The sequence below is a fragment of the Protopterus annectens genome, chromosome 5.part1, assembly GCF_019279795.1.
Source record: "Protopterus annectens isolate FY-2018-M chromosome 5.part1, PAN1.0, whole genome shotgun sequence".
NCBI classification, from domain to species: domain Eukaryota; kingdom Metazoa; phylum Chordata; order Ceratodontiformes; family Protopteridae; genus Protopterus; species Protopterus annectens.
Genome location: NC_056736.1, coordinates 90,057,408 through 90,082,975, shown reverse-complemented (window position 1 = coordinate 90,082,975; position 25,568 = coordinate 90,057,408). Strand labels below are relative to the sequence as shown.

At 39.7% G+C, this 25,568-nt stretch overlaps 1 protein-coding gene across 1 annotated transcript in view; it reads left to right on the top strand.

Moving 5' to 3' along the window:
- MYCBP2 (MYC binding protein 2) overlaps positions 1 to 25,568 on the top strand; it is a gene marked incomplete in the record, with an annotated part of 5,088,083 nt that overhangs the window by 2,040,534 nt on the left and 3,021,981 nt on the right. Inside the window, 1 exon segment of the mRNA XM_044072904.1 lies at positions 22,989 to 23,181. Coding sequence (XP_043928839.1) covers positions 22,989 to 23,181 — 193 coding nt within the window.

Genomic DNA, 25,568 nt, shown 5'->3' with positions numbered 1-25,568 from the left:
GCTATTGCCTATTTGAGGCTAAAAGGCCTACAAGTCTACCCATACTTAGATGATCTGCTCTTTCTGGCCAGTAGTCCAGATTTGTTAACCCAGCATCTGAACATAGATATTCCCTTTCTGCAGGCCCTGGGTTTTTCAAATTTAAAAAAAAAAATCACTTGATGGTTTTTCTTTTTATAGAGAAAGTAACTTATCTCAAGGCCTTCTTGGAGGCTCTTCTGCCTATTCCCTCTGTCATGGCCAGGGAGTTTCTGAGATTGCTGGGTTTCATAGCCTCTACTATCGCCATGCTGCCTGTGATAAATCAAGATGCTGCCAAGCCCAGCTAGCTGGAATTTTGTAAATAATTATATGTCACTTGAAAATATTAATATGATTTATATAGAAATGTGAGGTTACCTGCCCAGCTAGCTAGAATTTTGTAAATATTTCTATGTAGTTTGTGAATAGTAATATGATTTGTATGATTGTCCTACAAATGTAAGAAAATTGTAATTTATTTGCTGAACTTCAAGAATGTAACCACAGTGTACTCTACTGGAAAAGAACAGAGTTAACTTGCAAAACTCTAAGAAAATAAGTTGACAAATAGAATTTTACGGTTGTGTTTACCACAGCTAGAAGATAGAATGTCTGCAGCTAGAAATTCTTTATATTGTCTGGAAACAGAAATAGTTACAGGTTTCCAAGGTAAAAGTGTTTAACAGTTTTATGATTTCCAGTTCTAGGCAAAACCTCAGAGAGGTAAGTGTTTTTTTAACACAGAGGTGTTATATTTTAAGTTCCTGTTAGCCTAGAAACTAAAGGCAACGGTGACAAGAATTATGTAATGTGAGATAACCCAGCAGAAATGTTTGACAGTAACTTAAGAACCATCTCAGAGAGAAAGTCTGTGCATTTTGTATTTATCTCTGGATCTAGAAACATCCATTTTAGCACTTGTATTTGCCTTGCTAATAGTAAGTGCTAAATTACAGCATCTCTCTTAGAGATAGATAGGAATATAGTAAGATTAGTTTAGATGTTTTCTGTATTTATGTGAGACTATCCTGCGATGTTTTAAAATGTTCCCTGTGTTTCTGAACTCTGTTGTCATTGTATTGAGTTATAGAGTATTGTCTTGTGTTTTTATTATTAAATATATTTAAACCTTTTAATTGTGGCTGGTTTGTTTAGAGATATTTAAGCTCTTAGAGTAATTGCATATGTATTTAGGGACACTGTACAGGCCACTCTTGAATAGTTTTAGTGTGTTGGACACACTTACCATTTGGATAATAGTAACATTACACAGTGGAATTGTTTACCCTTTGTAAGGGCCTTATAGTAGCTGATAAAGACCTGGTTGGTGGCAATGTTTACTACCTTATAGTCTGTGCAGAAGGGGGCATAGCTAGAGAACCTGTGCCAGCCTTCTCCAGGAGTGTCTGTGTGTTTCTATATAAATGAAATCTGTGTGTGTGTGTGTGTGTGTGTGTGTGTGTGTGTGTGTGTGTGTGTGTGTGTGTGTGTGTGTCAGCCAGCTACTTGGGCAGGGACACAAAGCACTGGCTGGACAGAGAGGGTGCTTGAGGTTTTGGCTTGACCCCTCAGCTGAGATCTTAACCCTATAGCTGTGCCAGTGGGGAGTCTTATTGGGGATCTGGATAAAGAGAGAGAAACCAGCTCCAGACTGACTGTGATTTCTGTGTGCTGTTAAGGGAAATTGCACTTTACTGTGTGTGTGTACTTGTCATCCTTCCAATGTACACGTCCCTCACTGGTGCTAGTGTTAAGGATTGAGGCTCCTTGATTACTGGGTCAGTGCAGGGGCATCACACTGCCATTTGCAAAGCTACACACGTGGAAGTTTTAGTGGTTTCTAAAGACAGTCTAGTCCCAGCATGCTCACCCCTTAGATGTCTTGATTTCCCTGCTCCCCAACCTGAAAAAGAGCTTATGGCTTCAGATACCTCAACCAGTTCAGCAACGTTTCACAGATGCCTCAGACTTTGGTTGGGGAACAAACTTTGCTTCCAGGAAAACTCAGGGTCTTTGGTCCCCTTCTCAAAGGAAGGAACATATCAACATAAGGGAAGTGTGAGGGCTGTACTGCTAGCTCTACAGACCTTTCACCGTCTTTCAGCCTGGAACTCTCAAAACCTCACAGACAGTACCACGGTCTTTTGGTATATAAACAAGCAGGGAGGCACAAAATCTTAACTTCTCTGCTGCCTAACCATCAAAGCTTGGGAATTGCCTACCTAATACAAAGTGACTTTGCATGCTGTGTACCTTCCCTCAGCTTAGAACTTGGTGGCAGACTCATTAAGCAAATCTGTGACACAGTTTCATGAGAGGATGCTTCACATGGGATGTGTACCGGGTAGGGTACTCCAGAACTGGACCTTTTTGCCTCCCCCATGAAGAGACAACTTACTCGCGTTCGTGCAAGGGTCCTTCACCCTCAAGTGTGGAAGCTGGATGCTCTATCTTTCTCATGGAAGGGGATGTTTTTCTATGCATTCCCTCCCTTCCCCTTAATTCAGAAAGTCCTGTTGAAAATCATACAGGAGAAACCCAAAATCGTGCTAGTGACCCCATTTTGGCCAAGACAGCACTGGTTCCCTCCTCTTCTGCAGTTAGCCAAGGGTCATCACTGCAAGTTACCTCACTGGATGAACCTGCTCACTCAGGACAAAGAGTCATTAATTCACCCCATATGTCAGCCCTACAGCTAACCTTGTGGTTGATCAACTTTTGGTCCCTTTCAGGCATCTATTTTCTAAGGATGTGCTATGGGATTTTGCAGGAGGCCAGGAAAGACAATATTAGAAAATTTTAAATTTCCAAGTGGAAGAGACTTCCATCTGGTGCCAAAATAGGAAAGAGGATCCCTTTGGTGCAGACATTCCATTAGTACTTACCTGTGTGAGTTGCTGAACAGTGGCCTTCCCTGTTCTTCAGTTAAAGTCCATTGCTCTGCCTTGTCTGCCTTTAACTCCCCCATTAGCTTCCATGTTAGAAGTTAAGCTTTTTCTTAAAGGCGTCCTACATTTAAGACCCCCCAGGAAACCAGTTCCTCCTCCTTGGAATCTTAACTGTGCGCTAGAAAATCTTAACTCGGGGGCCCCTTTTGAACCAGCAGCTTCTGCTTTTCTAAAGTTCTGCACACGGAAAACTGTGCTTCTAATAGCCTTAACCTCTGCTAGAAGGGTCTCTGAGATTAAGGCATTGATAGCTTCTCATCCCCTTTCCTAGTTTTTCATAGGGAAGTAGTATTCTTGAGAAATAATCCAAGCTTCATGCCTAAAGTGGTGAATGAGTTCTCTTAATCAGTTCTTCCAACTGCCTACCTTTTTCCCTTCTCCATAGTCTTCCAGTGAGAGGGTTTTGCATACCTTGGCTGTTCATAGACAACTCAGATTTTATCTAGACAAAACTAAGTCCATTGGCAGGTCTGACCAACTTTTTCTTTTCTTTCATCCCAGGGCTCTGGGTTTGCCTGTATCCCAACAAATCATCTTCACATGGATCTCTAAGACTATTGTGTTTTGCTATGAATACCATGAAAAGTCTTTATCTGCATCCATTAAGGCCCATTCTACTAGATCAGTTGCCACCTCAGGGGCCTTCTTCAAAGGTCTAGATGCTCATTCCATCCTGGAGGCTACCACTTGGTCATTTTATCATACCTTTACAAAACATTGCAAATTGGATACTGTTTCCAGTTCCAGGGCAGATTTTGCCAGGGCAGTCCTCTATGGATTTCTAAAAAGTGCTTCCTTTTAGCTTTTTCCTACTCTGTCCTCCACCCTGGGTCCCCTTGCAGCTTTGGCACTCTGCAGTTTATAAAAAATACTGCAATATTGAATAGAAAGACATAGAATACTTGTGTAAAATCTTACCATAACCATAGATGTCCTTCTCTTCTATGTTGCAGTGTTCTATCCCTCCTGCCTTCCCCCTACAACTTGCTGTTCCTAGAATGGTCTCCTTAGGCTCCTTTTGGATTCCTTTCCTTATGGGGCTTTCTTATTCTGAAGATTGTACGTGTGGACGTCCCTTTTATGGCTGACGTTCACTGTGCCTTCGTGCGACGTCCCACATACAGGCAGTGGCTCTATGCTTTTGTATACAGGCCAGACATCAGGTCAGTTGTCGGAATACAGCCCGTATGTAAAGAATACTGCAACACAGAAGAGAAGGACATAGGTTCATAGGTAGGCACTAGGCTATTGGCCCTAGGGCCTATACAAGCCTAGCCAAAAAGGTACCCTGGCTTTCGCCACCCAAGAAAATTATTTTCCTGTGCCCCTGTCAAGCAGAACCACAGATGTGATCCCCGGGGTGAATTTCCTATTAAGAAGAATGTGCCTTCGTGTCTTCTGTGGTTATGGTAAGATTTTACACAGCTATTCTTTCTCCCTTCTCATGCATCTAGCCGTTAACTCTAATTAGAGTAAATTTGCTCACATGGCTATCCTTAATCCACGTCAGTTTTCAGACTGTCCATCTGACTGTATAGATGATAGATATTTAATCCCATTTAAATGCCTTTTTTTCCCCGAAGGATGGTACTGCAGGCTTTTAAAAAAGGCTAGAAAACCTGCTACTAGAAAAGCATACTTAGCCAAATGGAAAAGGTTTTCTAGTCAGTGCCATAAAAAAAAATAGATTCATCCCAGTTCTGGCTGCCTCTGGTTCTTCAGTACCAAGGTGAATTGCTTAACTCAAACCTAGTGTACACTTCTGTAAAGGTACACTTTTCAGCTCGTCTGCCATTGGATCCTGTCTTTCTTCCTTATTTCAAGTTAAATAAATTTTGGAAGGGGTATTGTGTATTAGATCACCTAGAAAACTAATGGCACCTTCTTGAAGTCTTAATTTTGTACTGGGAAAGCTAGATTTAGCTTCCTTAGAATCTGCAACCAGTTCTTTAAAATTCCTTATATAGAAGACTGTTTTGCTCATTGGTCTGACTTTCAGCTAGATGGGTATCTGAATTGCAGGCCTTTGTCTACAACAACCCTTTCTGGTTTTCCATGAAGGCAAGTTGAGTCTTAGAATCAACCATTCCTTTATGCCAAAGGGTTTTTCTGATTATAAACAGGCCATCCCTCTCCTTATGCTGTTTTCTGAACTCCAGAGCAGAGGAGAGAGAGAATTCTTAAAACTTAAGATATCCACAGTTAAACTTTTACCTGGGCAAGACTGAAGACTTAAATCTAACCAACTTATTGTTGTATTTGATGGAAAGAAGTATACCTTGAGTCTAAACAAACCTTTTCCTGATGGCCTTCTCAAGCTATTCACTTTTGTTACTCTCTCCATGGTAAAAGTCACCTTTAGAAAGTCAAAGCTCACTCTGGCAAAGGTGAACCTACTTCTGCAGTTCTTTAGCAAGGGATGGATTCTAAGTCTATACTAGAAGCTATTTCTTGGTCTTCAGCGCATGTCTTCACTAGGCGTTACAAGTTAGACTCCAGAGCTAGAGCAGAGTTTGCTAAGGTAGACACTTCTAACTTCATTTTTTTATAAGCTATGGCAGTCTTCCCATGTACTTGTGACTACTGCAGTAGTGATGTAATGAAGAGCACAGTACAGTTGTGTAAGTTAACTTATAAAAGTAGCTATTCAAATAAGTCATTGTTGTGGTATTCCTCCCACATTCCCTCTTTTATTCCTTCTCTTTCCGTAGCTGGGGTGGGGCACACTGCTTTCTCTCTTGCCCGTCTGATTTGACATTTCTTTACATGACTTGATTTGATGTCATGATATTAGAACTTCAAGCTTCTGCCTTCCTTTCTGGGCATGAAAGTTGTGATTGTTGGACCAGCCTTATATCTGTTTATTAGCAGCACAGACTCTTGTGCTAAGGAGGGACATATGGTTCACAAGGAATTAACCTAATGTTTATAGACTGGATGGATGTATGGTATCCTTGGCAAGATACGTCTGATATAGTTATGGCTTCTGCAACAGTCATCTGTTCAAACATCTGACTTCATGGTAAGTTAATTTACATAACTGTACTGTCTCCCTAAAGATGATTTGAAAGAACCCAACCATATTAGGTTTACAGCATCCAAAATTGTGTTAAAAAACAATTATTCTTCCATCTCTCATCAAACAATCTTTTGTCTTTCAAAGAAAGAAATACGACAAACGGCCAGTAGAAATTCTGAAATCACCAGCAGACACTTTATTTACAAAACATCTCAAGTCTCTAGCGCTTCGGCAACAAGTGCCTTCTAGAAGTATCTTTTGTCTTTCACCCAGCATGGCTTTCACTAAGGATACTGTACAGAAACTGTTTTTTTTATCTTTCTTAAATAACATCTGTCGAAGTAACAATAGTGTTTTTTTTTTTACAGCTGCTAAGTTGTTAGACCCATCAAAGGCCTTCGATACAGTATCACATCAACTGGCAGAAATTAAACTGAATAACAGTACTATAACCTGGTTCAGCAGCTGTCTTACAGATTGCACCCAAGCTGTCCATTGCTGTCATTCTCAGATTTGCTGCCAGATAGTACAGGTGGCCCTATAGGGATCCATCCTGGGATCTGTCCTATTCTTTCTCTGTCAGTACAGTGCAAATCCTAATCCCCAGTTAAGCAGTAATACAGTTTGCCAATTACTCTACATTAAACAGCTCCATGACCTACAAAAGCATCTTTCAGAGTACATTCAATATATTAGAAGAGTGGCTCCAGTCATCCCATTTACTAATTGCTAATAAAATTACTGTTTGGTTCGGGTGATACCAGAACTGTATCTAAGTGAAACATCTACATTTAACAAGTTTCTTAGACAAAACCCCTAGGAGTAATCTTTGATTACAAATTGTCTTTCAAAAAACTGACTGTGTCACCTCAACAGCAAATAAAACGTTGAGCATGCTATATAAATTCTAGCCTTATCTAACAAAGACTGCTCAGTATAATACAGCCCATACACTTTGTGCTACACTACTGTACATTTCCAGCATTCTAACCAGCATCCCAAAAACCAACATTCACAAACTAGAAATGACAGAACAGAACTGCCAAATATGCAGCTAACACTGGCAGATCCTACCAATGTTCCTCTCAGAAGCATTAACTAGTTAGAACTCCTGCACTCAATTCCACTAAACTAACTCAAAAAATAATATATAAACCTTGTATATGTCCATCCTTAACCAACCTAGTATTCAAGTGGATCTCTCTGTCAATTGAAAAATGACATTGTCGAAACTCATGTTTGAGACCATATGGTCAATAATGCTATTAATTGAAAAACTGACATAAATCCACACAACACCCACTAATAACACAATGTTTTTCCAGGGGAGGGAGCAAGCACCCCCCAGTAATTATTTATACTAACTTCAAGAGTACAGTGGGGAAAAGGGCAAATTCACTTATCCCTATTCTACCGCAATCTGTCAGAATGGTTCAGTGAAGTTTCAACAATTTGATCCTTGACAAGGGAGACCCATTCAAATGTAATCCTAACAGAAATGTCTGTTCAACATCTCAGAATCTTCTGCAGTTACCCAGATCAAACAATTGTTATGGTGACTCCCTTTTCAAGGTCTGAGTTTGCCAAACTGTAGAACAACAGTCCACTTGACCTTAGAAATTAAACTCATCCAAAAAAAAAAATCATAAACATATTACAAACACTTCCCCATAGTGAACCCCATCCCTCAGTAACAATTTCCTATGAAAATTTTTATCTACTCCTCGCACCACATCACACCCCCCCATCATATTTGCACATCCTTGCTTTCTCTTATGTTAATCACAACCAACTCTGTACTCCCATTGTCTTTTACCTCTCCATCACTTATTCCTGGTCTCTTCTTACCCCCTCTTTCTTCCCAATAATTTATTACTTTTGAACTAATTTATTATGTTCATTTACTGTTATTGTGTATAATGGATAATCTGTATGTGTTCAAACTTAGAACTTTTCTCCCCAGGCCTCTGCTGAAAATAGGCTCTGCCCATTTAGACTATCCCAATCAAGAAATGTAATAAAGAAAGAAGGAAAATAGCATTTTTTCTTGGAAAAGTCAGTGAAGATTGTTTTCAACATCTTTTTAATTAGTACCTCCTCGTAATAGGAACTTGTTTAACCATTTTTGGTACATCGTTATAAGTTTTATTTTGTTTTAATGTGAAACACTTCAAATGTCTTTACCCACCTACTTTTTTGTCCTTAGGAATAGAATATATTGAATTTGAGGTAATGCTAGAGTTTGTTGTCACCTTGAAACTGTGTGTCAACTGGTCTGATATTGCAAGAGTTTTCAGCACACAACATGTCTCTAGCATGTACTGCTTACATCTTTTCTGTTATTTGGAGGATATATTTTAAATTCAAATTTAACTTGAGCTTTGGGGGAATAACATCAGTCTGTATTACTAGATGGTTTATCATTATGGGGATGTGAACGTTCGAGTGGTTACTAGTGTTTGGTTAAGTATAAACCATCTGGACTTATGCTTAGTTGTATGTCTCCAGCAGTAAGTAGTTATAGGATAAATTGAAGCCAGTTGTGAATGATTCTAAAATATTTAATAATATGGGGACAGTAGGAGTATAGAGTGCTAATACCTTTTCTGCAAACAATTCAGAAAAGTATGTTAATTTATCTTGTATAACTGTATTAAAGATAGATGAGCTTTTTCACATTAGATGTTTTGTGATAAAAACATAGATAAAGACAATGTATAAACAGAGTATACTTCAGAGTTGTGTAAGGATTAAACCGTTGTGGGGCCTTTTCTAATGTTTTAAGCATAAGGTGACAGGACGTTTTATATTTATGTGTAAGGATAAGTGCTGTGCACTGTTATAAATAAAGTAAGTTACGGGAAGGACTGCCACACCTATAAGACGAGAAGCTCTTTAGATAGCTGTAAAGGAAAGCGATGCTTGGGTGGTGGGTAGGGAAGCATAACTGGGTCCTACACCTTACATGAAGTGTAGAGCAATTAGTTCACTTGCACAGGCGCATAAAGTTTAAAATAAGCCCCTGTTCCTTTTCAGACCCTTTTGGACAAGATGGATGTATGCAGCTCATGTTTGGAGTAAAAATGTGATGGTAGGGAACTAAAATTCTTGATTTTTTATTTTTTGTTTTTTTAATACCTGGTTTCAATACCTTACTAACTGTCTTGTCTTGAAGGATCTGAGGGGATGGAATTTCCTGGAGGCTATTATGTGGAATTTTTAACATTTTCTGTAACAGATCCCCATGCTAGAGGAGGAAGATAATTGTATATTTTATTTATTGGGACATCAGGGGCCTGAAGCCTTGACCAATTTTAACAATTCTTCTCCCTTAAATTGGGTATAAAGAATTCCTTTTGGCTCTTGGTAAGGTAGTATATGTAACTCTTCCAAAAAGTTTACCCAGATCCCCCACCTCAACCTTGTTGAGCTATAACTTTTGACATTTACACTAGGGCATCAGTAGAAGTAATGCATATTTTCTCCTGAAAGTGGATTAATTAAATCCTAGATCCAGACTCCCCACATATACCCTTTCTTTTAAAAGTGCATTTATCTTATTTTATTATAATTTAATTATTTGCCTTTGATTACTGGGAAAGTCCAGATGTGCAAAGCCCCTTTTTAGCAGAGGAAAAAAAAGCTTCACATTATGTATATTTCCATGAGCTAACAGTAAAAATATACTATATAAATTAAAAGTTGAATACCACATTAAGTATTTACTGCACATTAAGCTTGGGTGAATCACTACTATAGTAAATATAGCCAGTTAGGGTTACACACATCAATAGTACATTCAGCCAGATCAGTAGAACATTTAGTATTTTACAATTTTTGTATGTACTCCTCAGCATTATTTTACAGTCTTTATATTTATTCCAACTGTCATTGTAGCCCACAGACATCAAATGAAGCATGTTTATATTTTACTGTTACACTAACTGAGGCACATTCATATTTTCTTCAGCAGTTAAGTGTTGGAATGTGCCTTCTATGTCTTGCATATTTTTTAAGCTGACTAGTATTTTTAAGCTGTGAGGGCTAGACACACAATATTACATCTTGCTGTATCCTCTGACATTTGAATCTTAATATCTTATGGTTCTTGAGTTTGCAGAGAAGAAACAAAGGTACATCTTGGTGAGGGGGGGGGGCATGGGACAGCAACTTGGTGCCTTTTTGTCAGTTTCCTTTTTTTTTTTTTTTCCCTTAATCACCTTAATTCACTTGTGTAGCTCTGTATTAAGGAGACTTTATAAGATTTCGGCTGTGGTGGTGCAGCGGTTAGCTTTGCTGCATCACAGCAAGAGGTTCTCCGGTTCGATCCTCGGCCCCTTCGATGCGGAGTCTGCATGTCCTCCCTGGGGTTTCCCCCGGGTGCTCCAGTTTCCTCCCAGATCCCAAAGACATGCTGTAGGTGAAAGGTTGGGTGCTGGGCTGGCAACTCGACACAGTAAAACTCCACTACCAATCATGAGCGGACAGGTGATCCGCTGTGGCGACCCCTAACCGGGAAAAGCCGAAAGAAGAAGAAGATATACAGAGCTATCTTAATCAGAATTTACCCCCCCCCCCCAATGTTCCAGTTTATTAGAGAAACCAAAAAGCTTTGTTTAGAGGATGCCAGTCTCCGAAGATCCCATAATATTATACATATCAGCTCAAATCAGAAATCTAACCCATTCTAAAAAGTAGTAGGACAGGGTAAGAAAGGACTCCTCCAGAGAGTAACTGGCCTTAACTCTGTTTTTAGGCAGACAAATCTTCTGTTTCTTTGACCAGTAGTTATGGGAGCTAATATAATGGGTAAGGTTACCTTCTCCATTAACTCAGAAAAGCCTAGATCAACCAAATCTATCTTATTAGATTGCCCAAACTAACAAGGTTAGCCCTCGACTTCCAGGCACTTTAAGGTGTGAAGAGTATTTCCGCACCTGTATCTTTTGGACTATTGTATCATTTTCTTTCTGAAACATTGCTGTAAGTATAAGGAGGCTACTGTGCAACCATTGCAAGTATCAGGATGCACATGAACAATGCTTTGGTACTTGGTTTATGACAACATGTAACACACACTGTAAACATGCTTATAACTTGAACATTAATATTTATTTAGATTTTTCTGCAGTGTACTATGTGTTAACTCTTAGTTGGCATTTGTTTTTATTAATTACTGTTACATCCTGATGATATTTGTTACTTTGCCATGTATTCCATATGCTTTCACCTTGATTGCTCTTGAAAATTGACTTGCTTTTGACCACTGCTGTTAACCTGGTTACCAAATTAAGTAAGTGAAAGCTCACACACTGAGATTGCACTGCCTGGCAGAAGTCACTTCTCTAATTTGAAGATCCTTCTAAATTTTTTGACTGGGAATTGAGGGAGTACGTAACAAGTACTGTGTCCCCCTCCATCAGATTAATGCTTTCATAGTCATGATATGTTATCTAAACATGTAAGAAAGCGCTTAATCATACTTTCTCAGCATAGAGGCTGAGTGCATTTAGAGGTGAACCATAGACAGTGTAATCTCGTTAGAAATTCACATGATGGGCAAAATGAATCTGCTGACATTTTCCCTCTCTCTTCCTGTTCATTTCTGTGCTGGAGATTTGCGATCTGTATCTAGTTTGTATCTTTTGGAAGTGAGGCAGAATTTGCAGATCTCCAAGGTAAACCTGCTTGTCAGTCAGGAACATACATCACTCCTTTTTTGCTGAGTGAAGTAGGACAAGGAGGAATTTATGGTGAACGCTTTCTCCAGTCTTTGACACAGTGCACTGCTGTATGCTATCCCACAGTTCTAGCTCATTCCATGCCTTGTAGTAAACATCAGGAAGAAAAGGCCATTATTAGTTATTGTCCTACATTGTGACTGAAAAACTTGTGAATTTGGGCTGTCGAGTCCTTGCCAATAATAGAAACTCTTCTTGGTTTAGCCAGAGGGATTCCCCCTTGGTTTGGGTTACATATGGCTGTATCTAAGGAATGGGCTCCTGTTGTAGACCCTTGGATTCCACTGGGCCAGGGTGTAAGAAGTGATTGTGTCAATTAGGAAGCCTTCACTAGACTAGAATAACTGTGGCAAGTGAAAGAAGTTTCTTTGTTTGGGTGGGATGTTATGCTTCTTTTGCCATTCCTTGATAAATCATGAGCATTTGTACAACATAAGCCTTATTCATCCTTGTTTCTTGATGCAAGTGTTGACAGTTTATACCCTTCTTGACTTTGTGGAAGATAAGATTGTGACTCAACACTTGCTGGTCATACTGTTACATAAAGGAGTACTGCATCTTCACCTACCCTTGGAGGACGCCCATTTGTCATGGGATTTAAATGTCATGACAAGCAAAGTTGCATTTTTCCTATTTGAGCCAGCTGTCTTATCAGTGAAATCTTCATCCTGGAAGGTGATTTTTGGTGGCCGTCAGATCTGCTTGTAGGGTCTGGAGGCAGCAGGCTACCTTTCAGGAAAATGTATCTGTTTCATAAGTTGAGTCACAGTATTCTAGATCAAAAGACCATCTATGAACACTGAATCCACAAGACAAGGCTCATAGATGAAATTCCCAACCCATTTATCCGATTCTTGCTTGAATATACTGACATTCTGAGTAACTCTAATTCTATCAAGTATTTTTTTCCGTAGTGCAACTATTTATATGGTAACAAAGCTTTACATTAATTTAGTTTTAAATGATTTCAAGTGTAACGTGACTGTTCCTCAGTGAAACTTTGTCTTAATAGGAATGAATGTCCAAGCTCTCTTGTTAAAACTAATCATGGAATACTCTGTGCACAAACAAAATTTTATCCCTTGTGTAATGATAATGTAAGGTGTATAAGTTTAGATCAGTACACCTATCTTTATAAGACTTGTACTTAATAAATGGAAAAGCCTTGGTAAACCTTCTTTGCACACTTTCAAGTCTATTATGGTGACTGGTGTTATAAATACAGAAACTGCTATTGTACTCCAAAATAGGACATATACATACATACATATATATATACATATATATATATATATATATATATGTATGTATATATGTAAAATAATTCATTGTTAAGCAACTAATATCCCTGGTACTAATATTCTTAATCATAGCTCCTAGCTGATGCACGGTTTGGCATTTTATAGATTCATAGGCAAGTCATTTTAAGCCTAGCCAATTTCCCTTTTTGTGCTCGAAATAACCTATCCCATTTGATTTATAGATTGGCCTTGTCCAACCTAAGATTGTTAATTACATATTATCCCTAATGAGAATAACTGGCATCATACCGTAGATAAATTTAGGAGATCAGTGCATGGGAATAAAGCATTTAGGAACTGCATCTGTCCATAAGTAGTACAGGGGGCAGTCCTTAGGTAAATTTTCTGTTTCCCATCCTTAGATCTAATTTGCACTTGAAAATGTATAGGGATGAATTTTGTTTTATGTGGAAGGGGAGACTGTTCCAGAGCAATGGTATACTCTGCAAAATATATCTGTCCCTCCAGGCCCTTCTGTTGATGGTGGAGAAGTTTAGATCCTTAGACTATTTCTGATGCCATTTGACTTGCTGATATGCAGTAAGTCTATCACTAATGGGTCAGAAGATGTGTTGTATGCAAGACACAGGTCACCTCTTAGCAATCTGTAGTATACCTGGTATAGTGATACCGTTTTGAGTCGGTCCATGTATGACATGTTGTGTAGGCCTTGTATCGTTTCAGTAAGGTATATTTGTGGGCATTCCTATTGTTGCATGGGTCTGGACAGATACATACCAAAGGACACATTAAATTAAGTGATTGGCATTATGAGGGCTGAGGAAAGTGGGACTGTGACATCCCTAGATTTAGACACAATCCTTTTGTTTATAAGCTATGTATTATAGAACGACTTTCTTAAAATAGACACATGTTGGTCAGAAGTTAGGTCACTGTCCATATAAGTTCCCAAATCTCTAGCTACTGGGTCAACTGCTAGGGACATGTTGTCAGTGTGGTACTTCCCTGGGGTAGATGACTTCCCAAAGGCTACAGTAATGCATTTTTTTGTCATTTAATTTCAGACCATGATTTTGACACCAGCTATGTATTTGACATAAACCATCCTGCAGGATGGCCAAGTCATTTGGAGATTCAGTGACTGCTCCTAGCTTGCAGTCATCTGCAAGTTTATTTAACCAGAACCCTTTGGTATTGGCTTTTACTTCAGAAAAGTAGATGCCAAACAGGAGAGGTCCCAGCACAGAACTCTTGAGGGACTCTACTTGTGACTGGTCTCTTTGTGAAGATAACTGTCCCCTATTAGTAATGCAATAGGTGACAGTGGTTTATTTCCAGTTTATTTAGCTTTTCTTCTGTGCCTGAGTGGGGAACTGTGTCAAAAGCTTTGGCTAGGTCAAGGTATGTGGTGTGTACCATTTTGCTTTCATCCATTGCTTTAGTGACCTTTTCAAAAACCACTAGGTTGAGTTGACATTCCCTTGACAAATCCAAGTTTAGACCCATGTAGTGGTTGGAGATTCTCTATGGTCCTGTTTGATTAATTCCATGATAAGTCTTTCCATGGCTTTGCATATGAGGCTGGTCACACTTAATGAGTCTGTGGAAGGTCCTTCCTTATGCAGGGAAGTGACTGCAGCTGTTCTCCATTCGCTTTTTACAGAACCTGTATGCAGGATAACATTGAACAGTGGTAGGAGTGTGGCTAGATCATTATTGCTATTTAAGTTGCATCCAGGGATATGTTCAGGACCCATCAATGCTATATTTTTAGCTTTTGATAGCACTTTTAGGACTTGGTCTTTTGTATTAGTAGGAGACGAGCCATTTGCAGGTTTATCTTGACAGACAAAATGAAGAGGGGAGAGAGAGAGGTAAAGTTGAAGCTAAATTTATCGGCCAGTGATTAGCTGTATCTTCAGCCTTGGTGTTGGTAACATTGTTCACAGTCGTCTCAATGCATTGTTGTGCTCCTTTGAGATTACAGACATAACAAAAAATGCTTTATGATTGTCTTTGGCATGGTTAGATATTTTAGCCTCTGAATTGTTTATTTCAGAGACAAGAGCTTGAACATTCTGGAAATTACTTTTACTTTTGATCAAAATTATTTTCCTTTTATTATAAAGCTTGTTGATCTTATGGTTCCACCATGTTGGTTTGCCCTGCACTTGTTCTTGTGTGGTGCAACTGCATCTCTGCAGCTGTTTACATGCTGTTATAGTGTGGTGGTGTACATTTCTGTGTTTTCAGTGGAGTTGACTGGGTTTGGTAGGGATTGCCAATGTATCAGTTAGGTAGTTTGTCTTAAACAAATTTCTAAAGGTACCTTTGGTAGAAGGGATCTCTGTTTTCAGTTTTATTTTGAAGGAGACTGCTTTATGGTCAGACCTAACAAGTAGTGAAGTGCAAGCATAGTGCAGAATGCTCCCATGTTTGTGAGGACAAGATCCAAGATGATGTTCCCCTTGTACATAAGAAAATAACATTGGGTTTAATATTGTGTGTTTCTAGTTCCTATAGATAGGCATTGTGGCTTTATTTTGCCACAGAGAGAGTGCTATAGCTAAATAATGTATGGTAAGCAACCTTTCTGATGGTTATTTGGACATGAAGAAGCTGTAATGCATCATGTTGCTTTACCAGCCTTGAAGTGAATCTCTTCTGAATGTGGACTGATACACCTCCACCTTTTTTCTCCTTCTGCACAGTTGCTGGTCAAAGATTTGGCAGGCATTATAGCCTTGCACAGCTGGAATTCTGTCTGGTACCTTAAACCATGTCTCAGTCGTAAAACAGATGTCAGTGTATTCCAGGGTGGGAAGGGCTTGTTGGGAATTATATATATCTATATCTATATATCTATCTATCTATATATATATATATATATATATATATATATATATATATATATATCCGTATGTATATGTATATATATCTATATGTATATATATGTATATATATATATAGATATAGATATATATATATATAGATATATATAGATATATATAGATATACACATATATTTTGTATGTAAAATATAGTAGTGCATTTCTTTACAACTAGAGTTTTATCTGAGAAGAGAATCTTGAACCACCCAAGATACCCAAACAGAAGATGTTGAAAAGCAAAGCAAATCCTTAACAGTCATTTCCCATATCCTCTTCAAAATAGTTTTAAATTATGTAATTATCTAATGAGAGGGTCAGTCTCCAAAATATTGAACCAGCTTCCCGCTTCCCCAGCGGAACTTCTCCAGCATAAGGGACTCACATTAGGACAGATTTTGTTTAATCTTGAAAGGATATATAAATATTTAATCTGGCATTGCCAGCCAAAAGATCAGAACTTATGGGAGTTTGTTGCATATTTTGGAACTGTAAAAACCTCTGCCCACCTCTGCTTGTCTGTTTCCAAAGAATTCTGTATTTATCTGCACAAGACTGTCTGGGGGCCAGTAAGACTTTATAAAATTAACTTCTACTCCCCTTTTATTTAAGTGTCTAGAATCCAGGATAATGCTGGATAGAATCTAGGGTAATGTTGCTCAATGCCAGAAGTCTAAATCTCAAAATGCACGCACTCGAGGCCCTTCTCAGTATGGAGAACATCAATGTCTGTGCTGTAACTGAAACCTGGTTCAAGGCTCCTGAGAGCACCCCGGCACTGTTAGGTTTTACCTCCTATCATGCGTTCCGGCCCCAAAACCCGGACCACACCACAAAAGGAGGGGGTGTATCCATATTCATAAAGGATACCCACACCTCCAGGTTGGTGGCAACGTACGAAGCTTCGGAAACCATCCAGGTGCAACTAACCATAGGCAAAACTGCTCTACAAATTGTAGCATGCTACAGGCCACCCTCTCAAACTCAGGAACCCCACACAGCCTTCCTGAAGACACTGGAGGGTATAAATGTATCTCCAAACACCATCATATTGGGTTACATCAACTACCCGAATATAGACTGGGAACATTACTCAAGCCCTAACTTTCTAGCCCAACGGTTCCTGGAGTTCATAAATTCAAATGCCATGGAACAGCTAGTCACTGTTCCCACGAGAGGAGAAAATATACTAGATCTCATTATCACAAACATGGGGACAAAATGCTCCACACCGGAAGTATATCCCTCATTGGTGAGATCTGATCATAAACTAATCTCACTGGAAATCCACATCCCGCCCCCACCCCAAACAAAAAAGACCACAGTGAAGAACTTCTCTAAAGCAAACTTCACACTACTCAAGACTGGTGTGGTATCCTTCAAGGCCCCTGAGCCAGTGGAAACCACAACCCAAGCTGCGGAAGCCCTTACAAATGCCTTCTATGAACACCTCCAGGACTGCATGGATCAGGCAATCCCAAATAAAATCAAGACTCTTTCCACAAAGGGCAAACGTCCAGCCTGGTGGACCCCAGCCATTAACAAACTTTACAATAAGAGGAGAAAGCTATTACGTGATAGAACAAAATCCATAAAAGGGAAGTCACCCCTGATCATTATTAGTAAAAAAATACAAGCACTCATAAAATCAACTAAGGCCAATTTTGAGAGAAAAATTGCCATGGATTCAAAAGACAATCATAAGGCCTTTTTCAGCTATGTTAGGAACCTGGGTGGAAACTCCCAGATATGCTCAGAATTAGTCCAAAATGATACAAAAATCACTGAACCCACAGACATTGCCAACATACTGGCAGACAGGTTCAGTGCAAACTTCACCCCTCCCCACTAAAGGAGAGATAACTATCCCAGCGGAGTGTAGCCTCCCAAACATCTCAAATGCGCAGGTGAAAGCTGCTCTCTCTAAAGCTAAAAACACAGCATCAATGGGACCGGATGGTGTCCCCGGCTGTGTGCTACACGAGCTAAATGAGGAATTAAACCCGCACATAAGGCAGCTGTTTAATCTCAGCCTTACCACAGGATACGTGCCCAAGGAGTGGCGTACGGCAACTGTGGTCCCACTCCACAAAGGCGGTGCCTCTACGGACCCTGGTAATTACCGCCCCATAAGCTTAACAAGTCTAGTCTGCAAAGCTATGGAGAGGATCATAATGGAGCTCATAAACAAAGATATAGGGGACTTGCAGACATTGCACCCGACCCAGTTTGGCTTCGTCAAGGGCAGATCATGCCTTTTGAACTTGGTCGACTTCTTCGAAACAGTCACCAAGGCCATTGATGAGGGAAAGGCAGTCCATACAGCCTACCTTGACCTTGCAAAGGCTTTCGACACAATACCCCACTCGGGTATTGTAGAAAAACTTACCAGCTTAAATGTAAACCCATATGTCACAAGATGGGTTTCAAACTGGCTTAAGGACAGAACCCACAGGGTTAGAGTTGCTGGCGCTATGTCAGACTCCAAGCCGGTCACAAGTGGTGTCCCACAGGGCTCGGTCCTTGGCCCCTATTGTTCGGCATCTACTTCTCAGAAGTACAGGCCAACATGGGAGGACTTTGGCTGACAAAGTGTGCAGACGACTGCAAACTGGGCGCCATAGTGGAAAGTGCATCGGACACGGATATCCTTCATAAGGGACTCACGGAAACAGATAGCTGGTGCCAGAGCCATGGCCTGAAGTTAAACGCCAAAAAAATGTATAGTCATACCCTTCGGGAAAAACAAGGTAACCCCAAGCTACCATATAGGTGGCAATCCACTAAGCACAGAAGAGGTTATCAGGGACCTGGGGAACCCAGGTTGACAGTGGCCTTTCTTTTGACAATCACGTTGCTAAAGTGGTTAGAAAGACCTTCTACATTGCCCCACCTGATCATGAAGGGATTCACATCCAGATCTAGTGAGGTCATTGTTCCCCTGTACTCTTCACTTTTCAGACCAATGATCGAGTACAATACCCCATTCGGGATGTATCTCACCCGACATCTGCAGCAATTGGAGAGACCCCAAAAGTTCCTCACCAAAAGGATAAAGGGACTCCAAAATCTGTCATATGCTGCCAGATTGAAGAAACTCCAGCTCTATTCAGTCACATACCGTCTGCTCAGAGGTGACATGTGCCTGACATACAAGGCCATGTCCAACCCGGAATTAATGGACATGCTCCACCTCAAAAAATCCAAATCCACCAAAACCACTAGAGCAAGCGACTTAAACCTTAGCACGGATATAAATAGGACGTGCTGGAGGGATAGATTTATCACTCAGAGACTCCCTATGCTGTGGAATAAAATCCCGATCCATGTGAGGCAGAGCACCTCGCTGGCTCTGTTCAAGAGAAATGTTGACCTGTGGATGGGAGATCGTAGGTTTACCCCGGGAATCATCTCTGTGTCACTGCTGGACAGAGGCACAACAAACTAATGGGCACAGTATTTTTTCATATAAGGGGTGGCATAAGCCACAAAACTTTGGGCTAGGCTTATAAATGCTTTAGGGCAGATAGCCTAGTATAAACCTATGAACCTATGATATCCATCTAGGTCTGTTTGCCAGGGGAACTGTGCAGGTTTTTTTTACCTTCAGTCTGCCCACTATCATGGAGTAAGATACCTTCAGATAACTTTAAATTGCCCCGAACTTAGGGGTAGTACAGAGGGTAACTACTAGTAGGATCCTTGATGTGGCATGTTTGTCAATTTACTGTTTGTTTCCTAAGCTTTAGGGCCAAGTATGTGGAGGTAGAAGGAAAGAGGTCAAAATCCCTCATATCTCAGAGCCTTGTAAGCTTGATCGGTTTTATATTGCAGAAGAGTCTGTTTTGCTTTTTATCTCCATGTTCTTGTTTTGCATTTTAATGTCCCTCTTCACTCTCTTCTGTTGAACATCTAACTGTTGTTGCTGGAATTCCACTAATCTGCTGTTATGAGTAGACTTATTCATATCAGTACAGTTTAAAAAAAAAAAACATCAACATTGTTTTAAAATTCTCTCAGCTCTCTTAATTGTGTGTGTGACTTACTCTCTCACCAGTAAGCTTTGTCCACAAAAATTCTGTATTGTGCTATTATAAAGGTCCTCTTTACACATCATATTTCCAGCACCTATTGGGACTTGGATTCCGAATGTGTAGTGAGAGTTGCAGGGTTGTATGATTTGAAATACAGATTGGAGAAACCATCATATATGTCAGAGGATACCAGATACCGATGCTGTCATTTTGTGCAAACTTTGTTTAACCTCAATGTGTCTGGAACTGTAGGTGTAATAAGAATATACCCCATTAGGGATCCTCGGGTAACTGTGTGCATCTGCTGTCCTGATTAGGGAGATGTACCTCTTAAAAAGATTACCCAGTGATGTTTGAAAAGATTTCCTGGGTCCACCTGAGCCCTTATTAGGGGACAGCAAAAGATTCCTGTCATCTGCCCATAAGGCAGTGTCCTGACGAACGGATACCCATTCCCTCATAAGTTCATAGGTTTGTAGGTTAGTACTAAGCTAACTGCCCTTGCGAGCCATTGTAAGCCTAGCCATTTATCCCTTGTAAGATTCAAACCCTGCACCTTGTGTTTGTAAGGCAAACACCTTAACCATTAGGCCACCCTCCCAACCCAGGAATGCTGGTTTGCACAGTGGCATCCCAGGGGGGGTTAATGACATTCACTAAGCTCAAGGGTGCTCCCATAAAAGTCCCCTTTAAATCAAGAATCTACCGTGTTCATCTTGGTACAATTCAGTAGCCTGTATAGAGCTATCCCTACAAAGTAGCGTACAAGTTTTTATTCCTACCAATTAAGATGTTGGAAAAGTAACCCCAGTCACATAACACCCCTTATTAATGTACAGCTATAAGGTGGGTTTCCTACAAACAAACAAAATGTCTGGATGTACATAAGCAAATACTTTTCACAAACTCATTTATCAACCCATTCGCGTTCCAGGACAAGATTTCATAGGTAAGCCTTTACCCGAAAAAAATAACCCTCATCTTTAAGTGTTTCTCTGCAGGAGACCCTAATCTGATGAAATTATTAGTATAGCAGCATTGCTGTGTAAACCTTTGTACTCTCTATGAGGTGCAAAAGCCTTCATAATTACAACTGAGATTAAGTATCAGCAAGCAAACATAAACAATTGTACAAAGAACAGGAAAGGGTAAACGCATTTAAATGAACATGAAGAGAATTTAATCTGTAGACAAATATTTAACAAGAAGACAGAGGGTAACAGTCACCCTTTGAAGTCTTAGGAGAAATAATAAATTACGAATGACTCAAAATATATCACACCTGTACAAGTCCGGCATCAGGGAACATAAATGCATGCTTGTTTTTCCCCCCATTCAGTTTTAGAATTAACAGGGGCTTATTAGCAAACTAGCCACTGTAAAATAAGAATGTATTAGGAAGTTAACCACAAAGTCTCACTGAATTTGTTCAGATCCAGTAAAACACACTCAGAAGTAGTAACAGGTGCAATGACACATAAATAGCAAATAATAATAATCCTACTGCTCCCTTTGTGATTGATGTAACATCACTTGGACTGCTGCATGAATAGCTTTTTGCTTACCCTGGAGTAGTTTCAAAAATAGTACAAAGGAATCCAAAGTTTTTCTCACTGGTGCTTTTTCTGTCTTATTACAGATCTCTTGGATGAGGGGTCCCTTCTTCCTGAGGTCTAAGGAGGCTGCTGAAGAAGATTGCTAAAGTTTAATCAGAGCTTTATTTGCAGACCAGAAGGTTACAGATCCACCTGAAAGTGCCACTTTCATTATTGCAGGCTATAATGATTTGTATTTCCACCCATTTTAATGGCATATTCTCATCACAGGTCTAAATTTTGCCAGTTGCGATGTTTCCACTGAATAATTTTTGCCCCATGTAAACTCTATAATTGTTTTACAGTTCACTAAAGAGTGCTTTGCGCCCTCTCTTTTGTAGTAAAATTAAGAAATCTCTCAATTATTGGGTGGGGGAGCTTGCCCCTTAGTCCTGGTTGTAATGGGACTCTATGTGCCCTGTCACCTATCAGGTCTGACTGTGGAATATCTGACCAGTTTGCCAATAGAGAGACAGTGTAAGAAACACAGTCTTGACAATACAGTTTTTTTCTGGCACTCTGTTCAACCTTTGATTATTCCTCCAATCCCTATCTTCCGTTCAACCATATATTATTTCTCCAACCCCTGTCTTCAAGATCAGTTAAACTAGCTTCTAGATATTCTGCTCTTGCCTCTGGAATCTGTCAATTTTGTTAAGCTTTTTTAAATTAATTTTCCTGAATGGCGAGCTGGTCTGCATAACACTTCAGTGGCTCATATTTTTGAATTAGACCTAGTGATATAGTCCAGCATGGTGCCGTTACATTTTTGGAGTTCAGCCTTTAATGAATCAAATTTCTTGTCCACATTTTCTGTTTTTAATGAGTCCAGGCTTGTGGTAGCAACAGCGTTAGTGGCAATGTCCATGTAGTGCGATCCTGGACATGGCTGCTTGGAGTCCTGAACTGATTTCCTTGTTTTTCTGCTGTCGCACATTGATACATTGAGTTAAAAAAGATTGTATCGTTGCACCAAATAATTTTGGGATTTATCCGACCAACATAGTAAAAAGACTCCAAGAAATTAAACATGTTTATGGGGCATGGGCAATGGAGCTTTCATATTACTGTCCTGTCATAACCCTGATGTCCCTGTTAGTCCTGACCAAATTAATTTTCATTGTAAGTGTCTGCAAATTTTGGTGATTGTCGAATGTACTTGATGCTTCTAATTTAAATGTTGCTGAACTATGCTATTCATATTAACTTAAACATGTTTTGTACTTTTGGATGCAAAAGGAAGTAGAATTAGTTAATATATATGTAATAGATAGTAAATGCTGGCAGAATTCTCCATTTCTAAATGTAAACCACAGATGCAGTTGTAAAGGTAGCATTTCTGTCCTTTTTTGTTTTTAATAGGAATTTTCCCATACTGAGTCTGAAGAGGGTTCATTAAGATTAGTGATGTACCCTATTAAATTTAGTAAATGAATTAAGGCTTTCCCTTGTTTTCACTGATGTTTTTATTCTGCCACAGGACTGTTTTGAGTCATTGCTGAATATTCTGCACTGGAGCTGGACTACCTTGCTACTAGGCGTTGAAGAACTTCGGGGGCTCAAGGGCTTTCAGTACACAGCAACCCTTCTAGACTTGGAGAGGCTCAAGTTTGTTGGCACATGTTGTCTGAGACTACTGCGTGCGTATACATGTGAAATATACCCTGTTTCAGGTACTTTTTATCTTTTACTGTAATCATGAATTCGGAAGATGCAAACCTGCAACCAAAAAATGTTTTTCATTCAGCCATGGATGCAGTACGTGACAGATTTGTTAACACACACACACACACACACACACACAGACGCACACATATATATGGAATCCTTTAGTTTCACAGCATGAGGTCTGTCACCATATTTCTTTATTGTAAAGGTTGCATCAGTGGTACATTCTGTTGGAAGATGTATGTATATGTACCTGAAATGCAATGTATAAGTGATACTTCACTCCCTGCCTTGTTATATGTTTAAATTGAATCTTAATCTGTCAGTTTAGCTGTTTTAAGAGTGGTAGCCATTTAACTTCAGAATTTGCACAGCAATAAATGCAATATCTGACTGGTTGCTTGCTCTATTACTGTAGAATACTGGGAAACGGACCAAAGTGAGACTAACTAACTTGAAAAGGATACCTCTCAACTGTCCAGATTTTTGCATAAAAGAAAAGGTATTCACACTGCTTTTGTTTGTCCCCTCATCAGATGTTTCACATAGTGTGGTAGGTGGACTTTCTTTCCAGTATGGTCTTAGTCTTGTCTCCCACTTTTCCACATCCTTTGTCCCAAGGATTCTAGAAGGCCTGAATCTGATGAGGGGACAAAAAAGCATTTGAGTACCTTTTCCTTTCTGAAGCATTTTGGCATAAACTATTACAATTCTGCTTGCTAAATAACAATGCTAGCCTTCGTAGGTTCATGGGTAGGTACTAGGCTATTGGCCCTGGGACCTATACAAGCCCAGCCAAAAAGGTACCCTGGCTTTTGCCACCCAAGAAAATTATTTTCCTGTGCCACTGTCGAGCAGAGCCACAGAGATGATCCCTGGGGTGAATTATTTCAAAGGAAATACTAGGTAAATGAGTCCTACACCTTGCTCATATCCACCTTCATGTTGTACCCCCCCCCCCCTGTCAAGAAGAGCAAAGCAAGACAGTCCTAGAGGAAACAATCATGCATGTTTAATTTCAAGGTTGCTAGGGTGTCACTTTAACTTCCAGAGGAAGTATGTTCCAGAGACAGGGTACAGGTTGGGTAATAAATTTGTCTGTCGAGCATACTTTATGCTTTAATGAAGCTAACTTAGTTGGTGGATCTCTCTTAGAAATATGTGCCTATGAATTAGGATGATCTGTAGCTTCCTGTACCATACCTTGATGATGATATTTGTGCTTAAAAGGTGTCTCTCCTGCAGGTTGTCTATGATCCAAAAAGCAAATTGATATGTTGGAAGCAGTCTGTGTTTACTTGACTAATTCTTGCCACTAGTTCTGGGCTTCCCCAACATGTAGCCCCTTTTTATACCACTCTAATATTAACTGCAGGGAGTCATTCATGATGGTGCTTAGCTTCTTAGAAGCCCTATCTATCTTGAGTGCAGATAGGATGGCAAGGGCTAGAATCCGTTTCAGTTTGATCTGTATGACAGGGTATTATCTTTAGGTCTTGACAAAGCTGTGGCACTTGTGTTACCTCCAGACCCACTGGTTAAGATGGAACCATAAGCTTTTTGCTACACCATCAAAGAAAACAGACTGCACTGCCATCATTGCTGTCTGTCGAAAGTCAGATGTTACAAGTTCTGTCTTTGTCTTCACATCACACACACGTTTCTGCTTCATCCATTAATATGCTGAATATAAACAGTAGCTCATAGATAGATTTGGACTTGAGTGTCATAAAGGGATCATGTGTCAAGTTGGCACATTCTGCCATTACTCCTTTACCTCACCATGTCATTGATGGAATTCAGCTGCTTACAATCAGATGCCTTGATGCAGAAGGTAACATGAGTGATCCACATTGCTGAAGCATACTGGTCATCTAGATTGTTGTGTGTGGTGAGCAACAGGATAAAATCCTGTCTTTGGTAGACTGTTGAAACTGTTCTGCTTCAGGAACAACTGCTTGTGTGTGACTGGGCTGTGGCTTGGTTGGGTGCATTCATATTGAGCAAAGCTATGGCTTTGGTGGTCTTTATCACATTGAGCAAAGATTTTATCATTATTCTGATATGGGGCATAGGCTTTGAATTGTCTAGACATACTAAGTTCTTAGCAAGTTTAATGCTACTGGCTGCCAAAAAAGAAAAAAAGCAATTACTAGAAAATAGAAATCAAAATCCAAACCAACTGTACTTGGAAGTACTAAATACTGTAAAGAATATAAAAGATCTTATGGAGGGAACTTAAAAAAGTAAAAAGCAAATTACACAGAATTAAATGGAATCTGTGGGGACAATATATGCAGAATAGTGGTCAAGAGGAGGAATGAGGTTTAAGGGAAGGGAAGAGGTTAAATAATTTATGTAATGTAGAAATGAATGGTAATTTTTAAAGGAA